Source organism: Phyllostomus discolor, chromosome 4 (assembly GCF_004126475.2).
Source record: "Phyllostomus discolor isolate MPI-MPIP mPhyDis1 chromosome 4, mPhyDis1.pri.v3, whole genome shotgun sequence".
Taxonomy (NCBI): domain Eukaryota; kingdom Metazoa; phylum Chordata; class Mammalia; order Chiroptera; family Phyllostomidae; genus Phyllostomus; species Phyllostomus discolor.
In genome coordinates, this window is record NC_040906.2 from 6,985,489 (window position 1) to 7,002,212 (window position 16,724).

Here is a 16,724-nt window from a genome sequence, read left to right on the forward strand (position 1 = left end):
GCAGGAGGCGCGAAGCCGCGCGGAGCAACCCTCGGTGCCACCGCCGCTACCGCCGCCACCGCCGCCACCGTCTCTGACTCCCGCTCCGCTCCCGTGCCCGCTCGGTCAGCCATGCCGCCGCGCCGCGCCCCGGCGCCGGGTGCGCAGCTGCTGTCCGCCCCGGCCCTGCTGCTGCTGCTGCTGCTGCTCGGCGCGGGGCCCCGCGGCAGCTGCCTGGCCAGCCCGGTGTCCGCCGCGCCGCTGCCCGCTCCGGGGCCTTGCGCCTCGCAGCCCTGCCGGAACGGGGGCGTATGCACCCCGCGCCCCGCGCCTGGCCCTCAGTCCCCGGCTCCCATCGGCGAACCCAGCTATAGCTGCACCTGCCCCGCCGGGGTCTCCGGCGCCAATTGCCAGGTGAGTGGACGCGGCGGGCGCGGGGAGGGGCGGGGCGCCGGCCCGGGACCCACAGCCTCCCCTTGCTGGCCGCGAGCGCTGCCCGGCGTGGGGCTCCAGCCTGCGGGACACTAGCGTCTCCTGCTTGGGAAGCGGATGGATCCGGCCTCTCGGTCCGCGTCGACGCGGACACCTCGCTGACCTTGCAAGTGCCACTTCCCTGCCCACCCTGGTTCTTGAGCCGTGCCAGCCTGGGGCTCTCGGGGCGCACCGCTCCAGGGCCTGGCAGCCACTCTAGACCCGGTGCTCCCGATACGACCATTGGTCACCGAGTGGCGCGCTCCTCCCAGCCCGGGCTGAGCCACTCTCCACTAGAATGTGGTCTCGGTGCCGACGGGGGCCGCTTAGAGGATCCAGCTCCGAGCGTCCCCTGCTGAGTGTTCAATGTCCAAGTGTCCCCTACTCCCTGTCCCACTGGACACCGCGTGTGTCACCGAGGGTGCGGGGTTTGGGAGGCAGGCGATGGCTGGCTCCGTGCCGGGCGGTCGACACTTTCTTTCTCCACCCCTGAGAGCCCTGACGAGGCAGCTAGAGCCAAGAGGGCAGCCGCCTCCCCGCGGCTTGAGACCAGCCCTTTCTGAGCTCTGAGCTTAGGAGGGGATGTTGGAAGGGTCTGAGGCATTGGGGGGGGGGGCACGTTGTGTGTGTGTGTGTGCGGGGGCGGGGCGCGCTCGGTGTGTCGTCCCCTTCCCCCCGCTGAGCAGGGCACTGGGAAGCTTCGAGGAAGCTTGGGGCGGTGCAGCGGATGGCCAGCTGCTGCCCGTGGATTTGGACTTCGAGAAAATTTGGCAGAAAATAATAGATGAGGCTGGATTAGAAGAATATTAAACCTCGACGAAACCCATGAACCTGTTAATCACAGTAACATTTTCAGTGGGGGGATTAGGTAGTGCGGTGGGTAGAAGATCCCCAAGTGGCTTCTAGGGCAGGGGCGCACCATGAATGTATCTAAAATGATTAAATTAAGTCAAGGGAATGTGGACTAGATCTGGGATGAAATGTGCCCCCCCCCTTACATTTGGACTGGAGGCGTTTGTTTCGTATACATTTGATACAATGCCCCAAGAGTTACTCCGAGAATGCTCAGATCCACTCTTATTTCCGTGGGGAACGAAGTCCACATGATACGATATGCTTTACCTTTTAAAATAAAGGGGCAGAAGGGACTGAGGCGCTCGACCTTGACAGAATTACTGCTATTTTCTCAAATCTCTTCCTTGTTAATAAGCAAATGGTCAACCCAAATTCATCTTTCCTTTTAGTGTTATGCTCTTCTTTGTTAATTGGGCCCAATAAGCTGTTATTCCCTCAAAGGGGATGATGATGATGATGATGATAATGAGAGTGTGTGATACAGTGTCCGGCAGAGATCCGGGGCATGACGGCTCTTTGGGGAGATGCCTGTTGGGGCCATTCTAACCATCAGGACTCGTGTTGCTTGCTAATTTCCTGTGTCGATCGGTGGTTTGTAATAATTTCCCTGAAGAAATAAGTCGCCTACATGCTTCTCTCACAGGTTGTCGTATTTGCATGTCTGAATCCCAGCCTTGAAAGAGGCGGATGATTCAGAGAGTAGTAGGGAGAGGCAGGGAGGCGGCCAGAGTACATGGAAGCTCCCGGACGTGGGAAGAGAGACTGGACACTGGAAATTTCACTCCACTCTGAGATTTGTCTTTGTGACCCTAGAAATAGATCTAAGAAATCTCCAAGAAAGACAAAGACCTCTTTAGTGCTTCCTAAATGTAGCTAACAGAGAAGCACACATATTTTTTTATTTTGTCCCGAGTAGTGGGTTGGTATATAATGCAGTCCATTCAGGCACACACGTTGCGGAACCAGCTAGTTCAAAACAGATCTGGTTTCCTGGGTCGCTCGTGTGCGAAGCCATCCCGGCTGCATGGATGCTGCCCGCCCGAGGGAGGCACAGAACGGGGCCCTCTGAGTTTCGAGTTGAAGAGAGAGCTGAGTAACTGTAATTCTAACAGGAAAGCTGAGCAAATTTGAAACCTGATCCGGCTTGGTTACCCAGGAGAACTTAGCTGAGATGATTCAGAGCCTTCTAACCCATGCAAAATTGATTCCTGATCATTTCAATTTAATCTTTCATGATTTTGCAGTCATGTTCGAGACTTAGGTTTTCTATGGGGGCATGGAGGGGTGATCTCAGTAAAAACATTAAACAGAGAAAAAAAAACCCTTCCCCTATTCAGTTACAGATAAGAGAAATGGATGCTAGCTGTTGCTAAGAGTGTGGTTGCTGAAACAAAACCTAAGCTCACTGAATGCACTGGAAGTGGAATTTTACCTGTATGTGAAGAGAATCCTTTAAACAGCTACAAAGACAATCGTGTTGAGCAATGGAAACGTTAGAACCAACGTCTGAAATCCGCCTTCCTTTCTTCTTTCTGACATCCCTTCCTCCCTCCCTCCCTTCCTTCTCTCTTCTGTGGAAAAGTTAAGGCAATCATAACCACTAATTGGGGTTAAAATGGATTACAGCTATCTTCAGCTTTTCTGCGGTCCACTGACCGCCGGCGGGCAAGCCGGTGGGCCAGGCACTGCTTCGTGTGTCACCTGGTGACCGAGACTCACAGGACGGGGGACTGGGGTGAAGGGAGGAAGCGTGGGTTTGAGGTGGAAGGGCTGAAGATGGATCTGCTTTGACAGGTGATCAAAACTGAGTCCCGCTTCCTCGTCTCCAAAGACGGGATCTACCTGTCCCAGGGTCTGTCCTAGCATCTGATTCTGTTTTTTTTGGTGTTTGACTGCTGGCAGTATTTAAGCTTCGGCCCTCCCCTCCCCGCTTTCAGGGACACCCCCACCCCCCACCCCAGTCCAGGCAAGCTGACACAGAGCCTGGGAGCTCTTTCCCCAGGCTCTGGTGAGAGGGTCATGCCATGTAAGCCCTGGGCCACGCTGTGCCGCCCACTCCCCGAGTCTGCAGTGAGTCCCCCAAGACAGTCTCCTTCCCGGCTCCCTCCAGCCAATGGGGACCTGCCTGGGCCCCGCCCACCGGCTCCGCCCAGAGAGCCTCATTATTCGAGCAAGAACCCTTCTCCTACCCTGTTGGCGTGTGGGGCGCTTTCATTCTTGACATCCAAACCAAAATTCTAGTGGGTGACCTCCTTGTCTTTGGGGCACGTCCACAACAGGGTTTCGGGGAGGATTGCATTAATTTGTTGTAAATCACAGAGCACTTGTAGTGCCCGCACAAATATCACCTCTTCTGTTTCCTTTCTTTTTCAACTCTGGCACACACTCCATATGCCCGTCACCTCACTGTACGAGGTCGAAAGAACAAGGACCCTCCTGGCCTTGTGTCAAAGGTAGACGTGGAAGCTGGTTTTGATTGAGTGGCGAATCCAAGATCCACAATTTGATACTGCCCTACAAACCATACACTTAAAATATACCTGTGCTGTTCCTCTAACCCATTTAAACATGGCAAATCAAGAGGGTTCAGTGGATTCCACATGGAAATCTAAGCTGCAGAGACCTGATGATGATGATGATGACGCTGGCTGCTGACGTCACTCCAGCACTTGCCGCGAGCCATCACTGTTCCAGGGGCTTCACAGATGTCGCTCACCGGCTCTCGAGGTGTCCTGTGAGCTGGTGCTGGAACCAGCCCATGGCACAGGAGACGTGCCGAGAGGTTGAATGACTGGCCCAGGGTCACACTGCTAGTAAGTGGGAGAGCTGGGGTTTGCACCAGGTGACTGGCTTGACGGAGAGCTGTAGAGTGGGCTGAGGAGGAAGTCCAGCCCTGGCCCTGTCGTTTTTAGCTTCGTGACCCTAAGTCAGAGCTATCCCCTCTTTGGGTCTTATCAGGAAAAAGGGCATGACGTGGTTCCTGAGTCTGACTTTGTGCAAAAGCACTGAGCCTGTGTGGCTGTTCTTGGCTGGAGTCAAATGCCACAGGAATGGCAGCGACACGGTGAGCTCTGCCCTGTGCCATATACTGAGCAGTCCCTTCGTCTCAGAATCCTGGGTTCCAGTTGCATGATGGTATGCCAATGGGCAATACACAAAAGGATCAGAAATGCATCTGATGGGTTTGAGAACACTTCTCATTTGAAAACCGGGATGGCTCTGCTTGCCTTTCTGGCTCATTTGGGGAAGCAGGCAGGTGCCGGAGGTGGCCGCTGCTGGGCCAGGTGTTCCGTTCCCGTCAGGGGGACAGGAATGCCTTGCTTCTATTGGGCCGTCCGTCAGAGGTAGGGATTATTTAAATTTGTATGATCCGCTTGTGAAGCTTTTTTTATTTTAATGAAATAATTCTCTGCCAGATTCTCAGAGCCGTCAGACACCTGTTTTTTTTTTTTTTTTTTTTTATTTCCTGTTCCCTGGGAGTCTTATGTTTGGGATTTTAATGAAAATGTGTCCATTTCTGCACTTGGAGAAGAAAGGGGCTTGTGAAGCTGCTTTTCATGCAAGTTAATTTTACTCTCTCACGCCGATTCCATAATCCTCTCTTCTGATTAAACATGCCGACTAGGAACAATGGATCCGCTCCAGATGAATCCGTTTTTGATTGCAGTTTGCTAACAAACAACAATAAAGAATTCTGGTTCTTTGCACAGCACCAGTCTTCACTGGGCTACACACACACACACACACACACACACACTTGCATTGTCTTGTGCCCAAAATGTCCGATTTAGCTGAGGTGTCGAGAGACATTGCTTCTCGCTCTGGGTTTTCTGTGACCTCTTCGTGACCTTGGGGGCGTAAGGGAACATCCTTGGACCTTGCTGTTTGCGTCTCTAAAATGGGCTAATCCTGCTTGTCTGATTTTCTCGATAGAAAAGATGCAGTTCATAAATGGGGCCATAGTATATTTTTTTTTCAATAAGTGTAACAAAGTATGGGAGACTGAGTTTTAAAGCGTTTTGGAAAAAAGTAAAGTGCTGCCCAAATACAAGGCGTGTGAAGAGGAGGATAAGTTTCCCGTGTAAAATGGGACGCCGCCAGCTCTTCAGGGCCTGAGGGCTGCTGTCCGATGAACAGAGCCAGCTTTTCCTCCCTCCCAGGCTGTGTGATGCTGCAACACGTGTTTAAAAAATGAAAAATGCACCATATTAAAATTTTGATAAATGCATAGTTTTTTAAGTCGTGACATAGACAAGTACCTTCTCAGAGAAATCTCAGTGACTTCAAGTTTTCCTTTGAAATGAATGAAAAAAAAAGAAAACGAGCCAAAATCCTTGTAACAATTTCAGCGAAAGAAAGAAATCATCGTTTTTCACGGTGTTATTAAAATGAAGTGACTTTTTTTTCATTTTGTTTATCTGGCACCTTCTTAGGAAACATCACGTTTCTCAGCTTGGCCACCTGACAAAAACGCATTTCTGTTTTTAGCTTCTTTGCTTAAGCTTCTCGTGGGACACCCGTGCCGTCCAAAGATGGTTTGTTCAGGCCCCCAGGTCACAAGCATCGCGGAGGAAGGAGGCCTGCCCGAAGCTGAAGGGTATCCGAGTCAGAGGCCCAATGAGCGCCCGAGCTGTATTTTTAGATCTCCTTACCGGGCAGTGGCAGCCGTGGTCAGAGCTGCCTCCTCCAGAGGCGGGGACTACAGAGTCCTGCCCTCCAAACAGAAGACACAACAGCACAGCCAGGTTCGGTGGGCGCATTTCTAGTTACTCTTCCCCCTGCCCTGGTGCCCAACCCCGGCCGCTTAGCAGAATCACCTGGGATCTACACGCGAGCGCCTGGGTGTGAATTGAGAGGTTTAAAATTCCCGCTCGGGTATTACGAGCGCTCTTAACCCCCCACTTCTCAGTTGGAAGCCGGAGGGTTGGAAGGATGAAATCGGCGTCCTCAAAAGAAAGGAGCCCGGAAGGAGAAGCGGGTGAGCTGTCGTGCTGTCGTCCCCCGTGCCAGCCAGCGCAGCCTGGGGACTCAGCGGGTGCTCACACTCACTCACCTGCTACATCTGGTTCCCTGGCAGGAGCATCGTTGCTCCTTTCGGGTTTCAGAGGCAGACTGGAGCTCCTCTGTGAAAGGCGTTCTGGGGGCGAAGTAATTCCCACGGGGGAAAAGGGCGGAGTCCCTGGATTCCGTGGGGACTCAGGGCCACCCTCTGCAGCAACCCCGCCCCGTGGGAGGCCGTAAGGACCACGGCCACTTTCCCACAGTGTTCCGGCCACGGTTTGGAAATATGTCATGTGGAGCAAAAAAACCCCATCCTTAATTTTTAAACTAAATAGAATGCATTAGAACAGGAACACGGTTCAATGTGTCCTCAGTACGTTACCTGAAAGAGGAATGACATCGTATAGGAACCATACAAAGAAAATCAAACTCGCTGACTTCAGACTCACTTCCCCTATTGTTTCTTAGACAAAAGATTTTTTAAAAATTAAGGTATAGCCCTGGCTGGCGTAGCTCAGTGGATTGAGGTCGGGCTGCAAACCAAAATGTCGCAGGTTCGATTCCCAGTCAGGGCACATGCCTGGGTTGCAGGCCATACATAGCCCCCAGCAACCGCACATTGATGTTTCTCTCTCTCTCTCTCTTTCTCCCTCCCTTCCCTCTCTAAAAATAAATAAATAAAATCTTTAAAAAATACTTAAAAAAATTAAGGTATAATTTATATGCAGTGAAATTTTCTCTGGAAAGCACTCAGTTCTGTGGCTTTGTCATTCAGTTGTGTAACCATCACCACAGTTAAGCTATCACCTCTGTCTGTCCCCTCGGGCCCCTTTGACAGGAAACCATTTCAGCAGCCCCGGCCTCGGCTACTACTGGTCTCGTTTCTGCCCTTAGAGTTTCGGCTTTTCCAGCACATCATATAAATAAAATCACACAACCTCGGCGATTCTTCCCCTTCGCATAACACTTTGACCCGTGAGATTGATCCATGGGTTCGCATGTACCAATAGTGCCTTTTCACTGCTGAGTAGGACTCCACTGTGCGGATGGATGTACCACCACTTGTTTATCCTTTCTCCAGCTCGTGCCCTTGGGTTTCCGGTTTTTGGTAATTGTGAATAAAGCTGCCATACACTGCCCCACACAGGTCTTCGAGTGGGCATAGGTTTCCATTTTCTTGAGTAAATACCTGGGGGCGGGGATCCCTGGGTCATGTGGTAAGCACCCAGGAAGCTTTACCAGGAGCTGCCCGACCGTTCTGCAGAATCGGGATGCCATTTTTGCATTCCCATCAGCAGTAAATGGGAGTTCCCACAGCTGTCATCCGCGTCGTTTCTTTGGTATTGTATGGTCATTTAGATTTCAGCTATTCTGATGGGTGTGGAGTGGCAGCACATCGTGGTGTTGATTTGCATTTTCATAACGATTAATGTTGAACATTTTTATGTGCTTATTCACCATCCAAACCTCTTCTCTGATAGGGTGTTTGTTCAAAGGAGCTGTGCGGGTCCTTTCTGTGTTTTGGATAGAAATCCTTTATTTGGTGTGTGACCTGCAAATATTTTCTCCCGATCTTTGGTTTCTTTTTCCATTTTCTTGACAGTGTTTTCTGAAGAAAAGATTTTCAATATTGATGAGGTCTAATTTATCATTTTTTTCTTTTATGGTTTGTGCTTTGTTGTGTCCTAAGAAATAGTTGCCTAATCCAATGTTACAAACATTTTTTCCTATATTTTTCTTCTAGAATTGTATGATTTGAGTTGGTACGTTGAGGTCTCTGGTCCATTTTGAGATCATTGTACATGGTGCGGTGCACGGGGAGACTTTGCTCATTTTTGGCAGATGGATACCAGCGGTTCCAGGAACATTTGCTGACAAGACTCTGTTTCCACCAAATTGCCTGGGTAACTTTGTTGGAAATCATTCGCCCATACTCAGGTGGGCCTATTTCTAGCCGCTGTTCTACTCTGTTGGCATTGTGTAGCTTACCCTTTTGCCAGTTCCACACTATCTTGATGGGAGTCCCTTAAGAAGTCTTGAAATCAGGTTGTGTGAATCCTTCATACATTAATTCACCCTGCCCCCCAACTCCCCAGTTATTTGGCCATGCTAGATCCTTTGGAACTTGCTTTTTAGAGCAGCGTCGAAGGGAGGTGGGAAAGTACAGTTCTCCCAAGCACGTGTTGAGATGGCAGGAGTTCCAAACATCAGGATGGCCTGTCACGCCTGGATAGAAACCAGGGCCCTTCACCTGGGCTCTGTAGATGGGTCTGAGAGTAGTGGACGTCCTCAGAGGCCAGCCTGTGTACGTGCATGTTCTCCTGGGGAATGGCTCACAAGTTTCCTGACATTCTTAAAGAAGTCTTCCGCCAACGGTAGAACCGCTGGGATGGAGGAAGAGGAAGCGGGCTGAAGACGTGGGGGCCTCCGGGCACGGACCGAGGCGTGCTCCCCAAGGCAGCCTGGGAGCATGAAGTGTCCCCAGGAGGGGGTGCCAGATGAAATGCAGGAGGCTCAGTTAACTTTGAACTTCAGAGAAACAATGAACTTTTCCTCCTCTTTGGCCCACATATCGTGCACTGTTTTTCTGAAGTTCAAATTTAACTGGGAGTTGTTGTTTTTTTTTAATTTAATCTTTGCCGTGTTTTTTTTTCCCATTACCATTTAAAAACAAATTTGCTAAATCTTGCAACTTTACCCCAAAGTTGCCTAACTAATTCCTGCTCCAATTCCCAATTTTGTTCTGAAGGGCTTATGTACTATACTTTAAGTTCTTGCCATATAATTACATAAGGCACATTTTATTAACCACATTTAAAATATTCATTTAGTTCATAGTTTTACATCTTTATGGGCCCTTTCAAGGGCAACTGTCAAACTGTGTCAGGGCACTAAAAACCAGTGAAAATATGATGAGGGCCGTCCGTTCGTGAACTTGCCTTGCCCTCTGCCCACCTCGTCTGCTGACCGCGTGCCTCTGTGGTGATCGCTGCTCCCGTTTTCGTGTGCAGCTGTACATTTTCCTCTCTGTACATGTGAACATATGCAAAGCATGTGTAAATACTGATATATCCATGCAACTATTTTATATAAAAATTAGATCATTCTATGAATACTGTTCCGCAACTTTTTTTTTAATCTACTTAAACATATTACCATGTCTTAAAACAGAAAGCAAACCCCTTCTTTATGATGGCTGAATACATGGTATTCTGTTATGTATTTATGTATTCATTTTTCCATGATAAGTAATGTTGCAATAACCACTGATATATATATATATATATATAATATATACTGACACGTGTGTATACATGTGTATATGCATGTCAAGTTACACACACTAAGCATTCTAATAAATTTCACTTAATTGCCATTCAAAAAGGCCAAACATTTTTGCGTACTTACTAACAGTATAAGAGAATGCCTGTTCACCCCCATTTTTGTCAATGCTGGTATACCTGATTTCAGTTTATTTTTGTGTGTTAATTGATGGCTAAAACATGGTATCTGATTAGTTCTCTTTGTATTTTTGACATTATGAAAAGGGAAGATATTCCTTTCGAGTTGCCTGTTCTTACTTTTGCCTAATTCTCTTTTGGGTTACTCATTTTTAAAAATCGATTGGCAGTAGCTCTTGGTCCTTTGTATTGTAAATAGTTTTTCCCTGTTTATCTTTTTCCTTTTGACTCTCCTTATGCTCAATGTTTTGCCCTTCAGAAGCTTAGAATTTTTTATTCTTAGTCAGTCAAACTGATCAGTGGGGTGGTTGGTAAATTGGACATAAAGCTCTAATGTTTGACACCCGTACTAGACGGGACAGTATTTGGAGAATTGCCTGATTGGAGCCAGGAGGCAGCTTTTGAAGAACCTGTGCTGGCTGGGGTGTGTGTGAGGAGCAGCGATCCCCTTTTCTCCTTAGAAAGTACGACTCAATACAGCTCCCGGTTTTGCCCATTTTAAGAAGGGTTGGCATAGATTTTCCAAATCATATTGAAATGCTTGTAATTTAGCTTGACTTTTCCTGAGGTTGGAACACTGTAACCATTAGAGTGAGATTCTTCATTTATTTTGGTAAAAGACCTACTCAGCACATTTTTTTTTCTTTAATAATTGGCTTGGATTCTTTAGTATTTTGTCAAAATCACCCAGTTAATTTGAATAGCCTTATTGGATAATAGAGTATTTTTTAAACGTTCTTGCTGGTTAATGGTCTGATTTCAAACAGCCTTCTTCATCCAGGCTCGGGCAGAGAAAATCTCATCTTAATATTCAGCAAAATGCAAATTTCCCTGAGGCCTTAATCTCCGCATTGTATTTTTAGCTCTTTCCCCTGAGAAGAACCTCATTTCTTTCTCCTGACCAGAGATTTTTGTCGTCCTCTGTCCTCGGTTTTACTCTTTAAAATCGGCTACTGTGTGTGTGCGCGTAATTGGCTAATATTTGGTTGTCCGAAAGGGAACTCTTTTATTTCTGTAGAAAAGCCTCATAGTGAGAGGAACAATAAGAGAGACAGAGAAACAGGAGCTTATCCTAACATTTCTCTGAGGCCTAAAACAAGCCCTCAGCTGGAGAGAAGTAAACTTAATATTGTTAGTTTTCTCTTTCACAAAGGCAGGGTGGGGGGTGTGCTCATGGGAGGGGGTTGGGGCTGTCCCGACAGAAAGGGAAGTCACTCTTCTTTTTCTTTTTTAAGAAGAGAAACTGGGATGATTATGTTCAGCCTTCACAGTATTAAAAAACGATGTTCAAAATGAGGCTGGCGCCCTGTTAAAAACCCCAGGTGGGTTTGTGTGAGTTTCCCGTGCTTCCCTTACCTTCGGTGCGCACAGTACACGTGCTTTGTGCTTGCATGCTCAGGCGAGGTTTTCTTTCTATCAGGCCTGGGAGACTCCAGGGCGTTGGAGTGCAGGTGTGGGCGGTAAGCAGAGGTTCGGGTTGAGCCCTTGATCTGGAGTCTGTTTCTTAAGCTTTTCTGGGCCATAAAATATCCAGTCTCCAGTGCTTCCAGTTCCCTGAAGGTGCATTTTTTTTTGTTTTTTTTTGGGGGGGGCGGGGGATCCTGTGCATTAGGGACCATACTGACCCAACACATGTCCAGGTCTCACTGCCTTCTGAACAGCACAGCCCAAATCCCAATCCTTGAGGACATTCACCAGGTCCACTCGTAGGAGCCAAGTAGCCTGGTGGCGGTTGCTAAGCAACAAGTGATCTCCAGGCCTCAGCCCTGCTTTGGCTAATCATCCAGTGCAGGGGTCACACCCCTAGCCCACTAGAATTTCTCATTTGCCCTGGGCTCATTAAGAACTAACAATAGAAGCACTCTGCGTAAACCCACATGAGTTAGTCTCTTAACAAACACATCAGCTCAGATGGTATTGCAGCCCACGGTGATAACCGGGGGGTCCTCATTCCTCCTGGTGATGTATTGAATGTACCTGTTAGATGCCAGGGCCTCAGAGAAAGGATTGCAGAGGGCGTCTGAAGGTCACCCAGCCAGATGCCAGGGACCTTTCTCAAGGTTTCTGCTACCACCCACAATCTGGATGGCCTTGCGTACTTCATAGAAAATGAAAATGAAGAATGGAAAGGTTAAGTAACTTGACCAAAGTCACACAGTAAGCGGGAGCAGAGCCGTAAACCGAAGCCATCTGTGCTGCTCACCACCGGGCTGTAGTTTTCCTGTTTTGCTTCCGTGCTAGCCAGGGGCCTGGCAGGGCCACCACTGCCCGGCTCCCGGGCTTCCTGTGTGGTTCAGCAGAAGGGGAATCCTTTCAGACTGACCAGCTGCCCTGGGGCTCTTTGCAGGTCTGCTCTGGGGCTCCCACGGCAGCAGGAGTCCTTCGTCTGCTCCCTGTTCGGAGCTCAGCACAGGTCGATGCCAAGAACTGGTTCACAAGGACAGCGCTTCAACAAGTCTTGTGTGTGTTAGGGGGGGGACTGGGTGTCCACGTGCAGAAACACGGAGTCGGCTCTTTACCTCGCACCGTACAGACAGACGGACTCAGAGTGAGCCAAAGACATACATGTTGGAGCTAAAATGATAAAACCCCTGGAAGAAAACACAGGGGAGAGATTTCATGCTATTGGATTTCTCTACGATTTTGGATATGACAGGAAAAACACAGGCAACCAAAAAAAATGAGTTGGCCTTCATCAAAATGAAAAACTTTTGTATCAAAGGACAGCATCAACAGAGTGAAAAGGCCGTCCTGGGAATGGGAGAAATATTTGCAGATCATACAAGAGTCTGTCAGATGCGAGGCTGACATCCAGAACATATACAGAACTCCTAGAGCTCAATGACACAGAACAACCCAGTTGCACAATGAGCACAGGACTTGGACATTTCTCTAAAGAAGGACAGCAAGTCTATGAATGGACAATAAGCCTATGAAGAAATGCTCAGCATCCCTAGTCATTCGGGAAACGCAAATCCAAAGCACAGTGAGATGCCACTGTGGCATCACGAGGATGGATATTATTAAAACAAACAGCAAAAGAGCGAGGGTTTGTGTGGAGAGACCGGGACCTTTGTGCGTTGCTGGTAGGAATGCACCGTGGGGTGTCTGCCGAGGAAGACGGTATGGTGACTGCTCCAAAAGTTAAACAGAAAAATCATATGATCCCACAATTCCACTTCTGAGTATGAGCCCAGCAAGAAGCGAAAGCAAGAATCTTAGACATTGGCACACCCAGGCTTGTCGCAACAGTGTTTACAACAGGCGGAAGTAGAAACAGCCGAAGAGCCCATCGATGGATGGAGGAATACGCAAAAGGTGGCATGACATACATCCAAGAGGATATGACTGCACCTTAAAAAGGAAGAAAATTCTGACACATGTTACAACACAGGGCCCCAGAGAGTAACACTTTACCATTAGGGGAGTCCTGACATCACGTGTGGGGGGCCATCAGTCTCCCCGTCGGTGGCAGGCCCTGAACCCCAGTGCTTCCTTCCCCCTCACTCGGGGAAGCTGCCATCCTCTCCTCAAATCCTCAGCATTTGAGCCATCTGCTCTGGGAAATGCAGATGCCCCCTGGAAGGAAATCCCTTCCCAAATGCTGGGTTCCCTCCTGAGTTTTGATCTGTCCCTGCAGTTTGGCACAGCCTCGCTAGCCATTCCTTCCCCCCCCACCCCCCGCCTCAACCCCGTTTCTTCAGAGTGCGTTCAACAACGCTCGTCCCATTCTTAGTTGTTCCCAGCAGCAGGGTCGGTCTGAATAACTAGGTCCAACTTAGTGAGAACAAAAGTCTAACGTTGACGTTAAGAAACAAGTCGTGAAACGTCAGTGACACAACCCTGGTGTAACACATTCATTCTTAACCAGCGGGCATTGCTGAGAGGACACCTGGCCACGTCACGAAGTTGGACAAAGGCGATACAAACTGCAGTCTGAGATAGAAGAGCCATTCCAAGCTGTGCCCACGGTCACACGCCCCACCGTGCGCACGTGGAAAGGACCGATCCCACTGCTTGTGTTTCCATAGCGCTTGTCACCTTCTACCCGCTGCGTGAGCGAGACTCTCGTTGGGCCCCTTGTCTGCCGTCGGCCTCCCTCTTGCTGGAACCGAAGCTCCACGAGGCAGGAATCTCTGTCTTTCCAGCAGACAGCCTTGGGACAGGGCGTGCCCACAGTTCAAGGTGCTCGTGCTTGTTGAGTGAATGAACGCGTAGTCCCGGGAGGACAGAGCAGGCAGGGAGACTGGGCGCTCGTGTCCCCAGATAAGGCATTCTCCATCGCCGGTTCCACGCAGGCCCTGGCACTGCGGAGACCGAGGTAAACCGGGTGTGCTCTCCTCACCCTGTTGTTGTCAGGGAGGTGGGGAAACGGGCTCCGGGAACACGAATGACTTGTCCCGAGCTTCTCGGGTTGTAGATGAGCAGAGGTCCTGCCTGTCATTCCTCAAGACTCTGAAGACGACCTGTGCAGGACATGCTTTTGCTTTATGCGAACAGGGCAAACCGTGCCCCATCCCCCTCCGTTACTGGTTCTCAACCTGGACAATCTGTTAGGTGGGCCCTTTGGGAGCTGTAAAAGCACAGATGCCTGGGTGCTGCTGCAGACCCGTTAAGGCAGAACCTCGGGGGGTGCTGTCTGGGCAGCGTGTCAGTGCAGGCGCCGTCCCTGCTGCCCCCCCACCAGCGGGTCAGACGGGCAGCTGTTGCCCAGGACTGCTGACCTTGGGTGTGCATGTAGGTCACAACACATTTTTGTGTTATTCTCTTCTCTTGCACGAGAAATAAGACCCCTTCCCGCTTCTGGAACATTCACTTTCCCCTGCTTTCGTGGTTGAGAGCTCGGTTTGGTTTCTTCCACCGACGTTTGTCTCCGAGAAGGAGGAAGCGCCACCTGAGCAGTGTGGCGGGTGACCGGGAGTCACGATCGAATGGAAATTGGTGATTCTGGTACTGTCCTGTCCTCCTATTTATCTGGTCCCCTCGCTCATGGGACTCGGGGATTTGAATCTCGGTTCTGCGGCCCTGGGCTGGCTATTTCGTGTCTCAGGGCCTCACTCCCCTCCTCTCTGAATTAGACCTGTTGTACCAGAGTGTGTCTCTCGTGGTTGCTGTGGAGGCCATGGCCTGCAGGTACGGCCGGGACACACGGACAGCTCTGACCAGACATTCGCCATCTCCTTTCTGTCCACCTATACCTTCTGCCTCCCCAGGAAAGACTTCTCCCTATTTAAAAGGAGATACATTTTCCAATGCACTGTACATTAATGCCTGTAGGAAATGGACTCAAATATTTGTAGAATCATCTGATATATTTCCTACAAGGCATCCAAGGGTCTGTTTTCCTTGGTTCTTTAAGTCTGGGCCCCTCCAAGAGCAACAGGAAAAGCAGTTCATTTTTGCTTACTGTGTTCTGCAGAGGTTACTGGAATAGATCAGCTAAGATGGCTTTTGTTTTTGTTTTTGTCACCCTAGTGTGGAATTTAAATGTGAACCAGTGTGGTGGAAGGTCAGTTGTCTTCAGGCTACATCCTGCCCGTGTGATTTGTGGTTCACTGTTCTCACTGATGGGTGCAGTGCCGGCCTCTTGTTGGGCGTAAGACCAATAGTAGAGTACTAATGAAGCCTTTGGCTAGGGCCGGCATGACTTGTAATGATCTCTCTCAAGACTCAAGATTGAATCCATCGCTTCATTGTGCTCCGAACTTTAGTTGTTGTTGCTGGAGAGAAAGCAAGGTGTTTCTCGTGTTGCCTGAATCAGATCAGTCGGGTTTTGACTGGTAATTCCCTCTTTGCACTCTTTTCTAGAGAACTCGACAGATGATTAATAAACATGACACACTCTTGTCTTGCATATGTTTCTTTGGGGAAATCACTGGAGTTTGTTGGCTGCGTGTGTGACTAACTGCTTATATGATATCTGAGCGTGGACGAGGCTTTAACGTAGGGGCCGATCATTTGCAAGATTTACTTGTAAACAGCCGGAGACTACAATGCCCCACTGAAGAGAAGTAATTGCAGCCTTCAAACGGAATTATTCCGATAATGCTTGCCAAAGCTCGTTGCCCTTAGGCATCCTGCATCCCAACGGAAGAACAGACTTTTCAGCCTTGGTACCAGGGTGGCATGCTGGGAAGAGCCCTGGAAGGGGAAGGCGGAGGACAGACTCCGTCATTAGCTCACAGCAGAACCTCGGACAAATCACCTGCCCTTTTGGGGACACAGCATCATGTCAGTGATGGAAGGCTTGCTTTCAGAGGTCCCTCTGAAACCGCGGTCCTTTCAATGGTAGGAGCTCTTACACTGGTTCGGTGGAGAGACAGAACCGTCCATATTTCCTGCCCCTCCCTGCTCCCCCCCCCATTAAAGGGAGTGTGTGTGACTGTGTCTGTGCTTTTAGACCATAGGAGGTGCCGAGGGACTTCCATACGAGTAGGCGGTGGCCTTTCCTCTTCATCATCCAGTCTGAGGTCAATGGGTCCAGGTTCGGTTTCCGGCTCCCCACGCTGCCGGGCTGCCTCTCCAGGGCTTTCTAGAATGCTGATCTGAAGTCCATCATCTTGCTTCTTTCCCATCAGTCCACTTAAGGCCTGAGGTCAGTGTTAAACGTTTTAAACATTGCGTACATTTAAATGGCTTTTAACGGGAGAAATCTCTCTAAACATTTTACTGTTAGAAGCTCATGGCTCTGCCCAAGTCATGTGCTCAGTGGCTTGGTAGATGCGAGGTAGGAATCGGCCAATTCTCTACGTGGTGGAAAAAGACACCTTTCCCCAGGGCCCAGGAGGGAAGGGGCGAGGCAGGGAAGACTTGCAGGACTGTGGGTACCACAGGCTAAACGTGCTTATGCTAAACCTAGATTCTGGAATCTATTTTAAATGTGTGCCCAGGAGACACACACTTTCCAGTGTCTCCTAGGAGCCAGTCTTGTAGATTAAATTCTCTCCTGTGTCATTA

At 49.5% G+C, this 16,724-nt stretch overlaps 1 protein-coding gene across 1 annotated transcript in view; it reads left to right on the top strand.

The window, feature by feature from the left end:
* DNER (delta/notch like EGF repeat containing) overlaps positions 1–16,724 on the top strand; it is a 262,105-nt gene continuing 245,381 nt past the window's right edge. Inside the window, exon 1 of the mRNA XM_028509617.2 lies at positions 1–393. Within this exon, the coding sequence (XP_028365418.1) occupies positions 112–393 (282 nt within the window). The 5' untranslated portion in view covers positions 1–111. The remainder of the gene's footprint in view (positions 394–16,724) is intronic.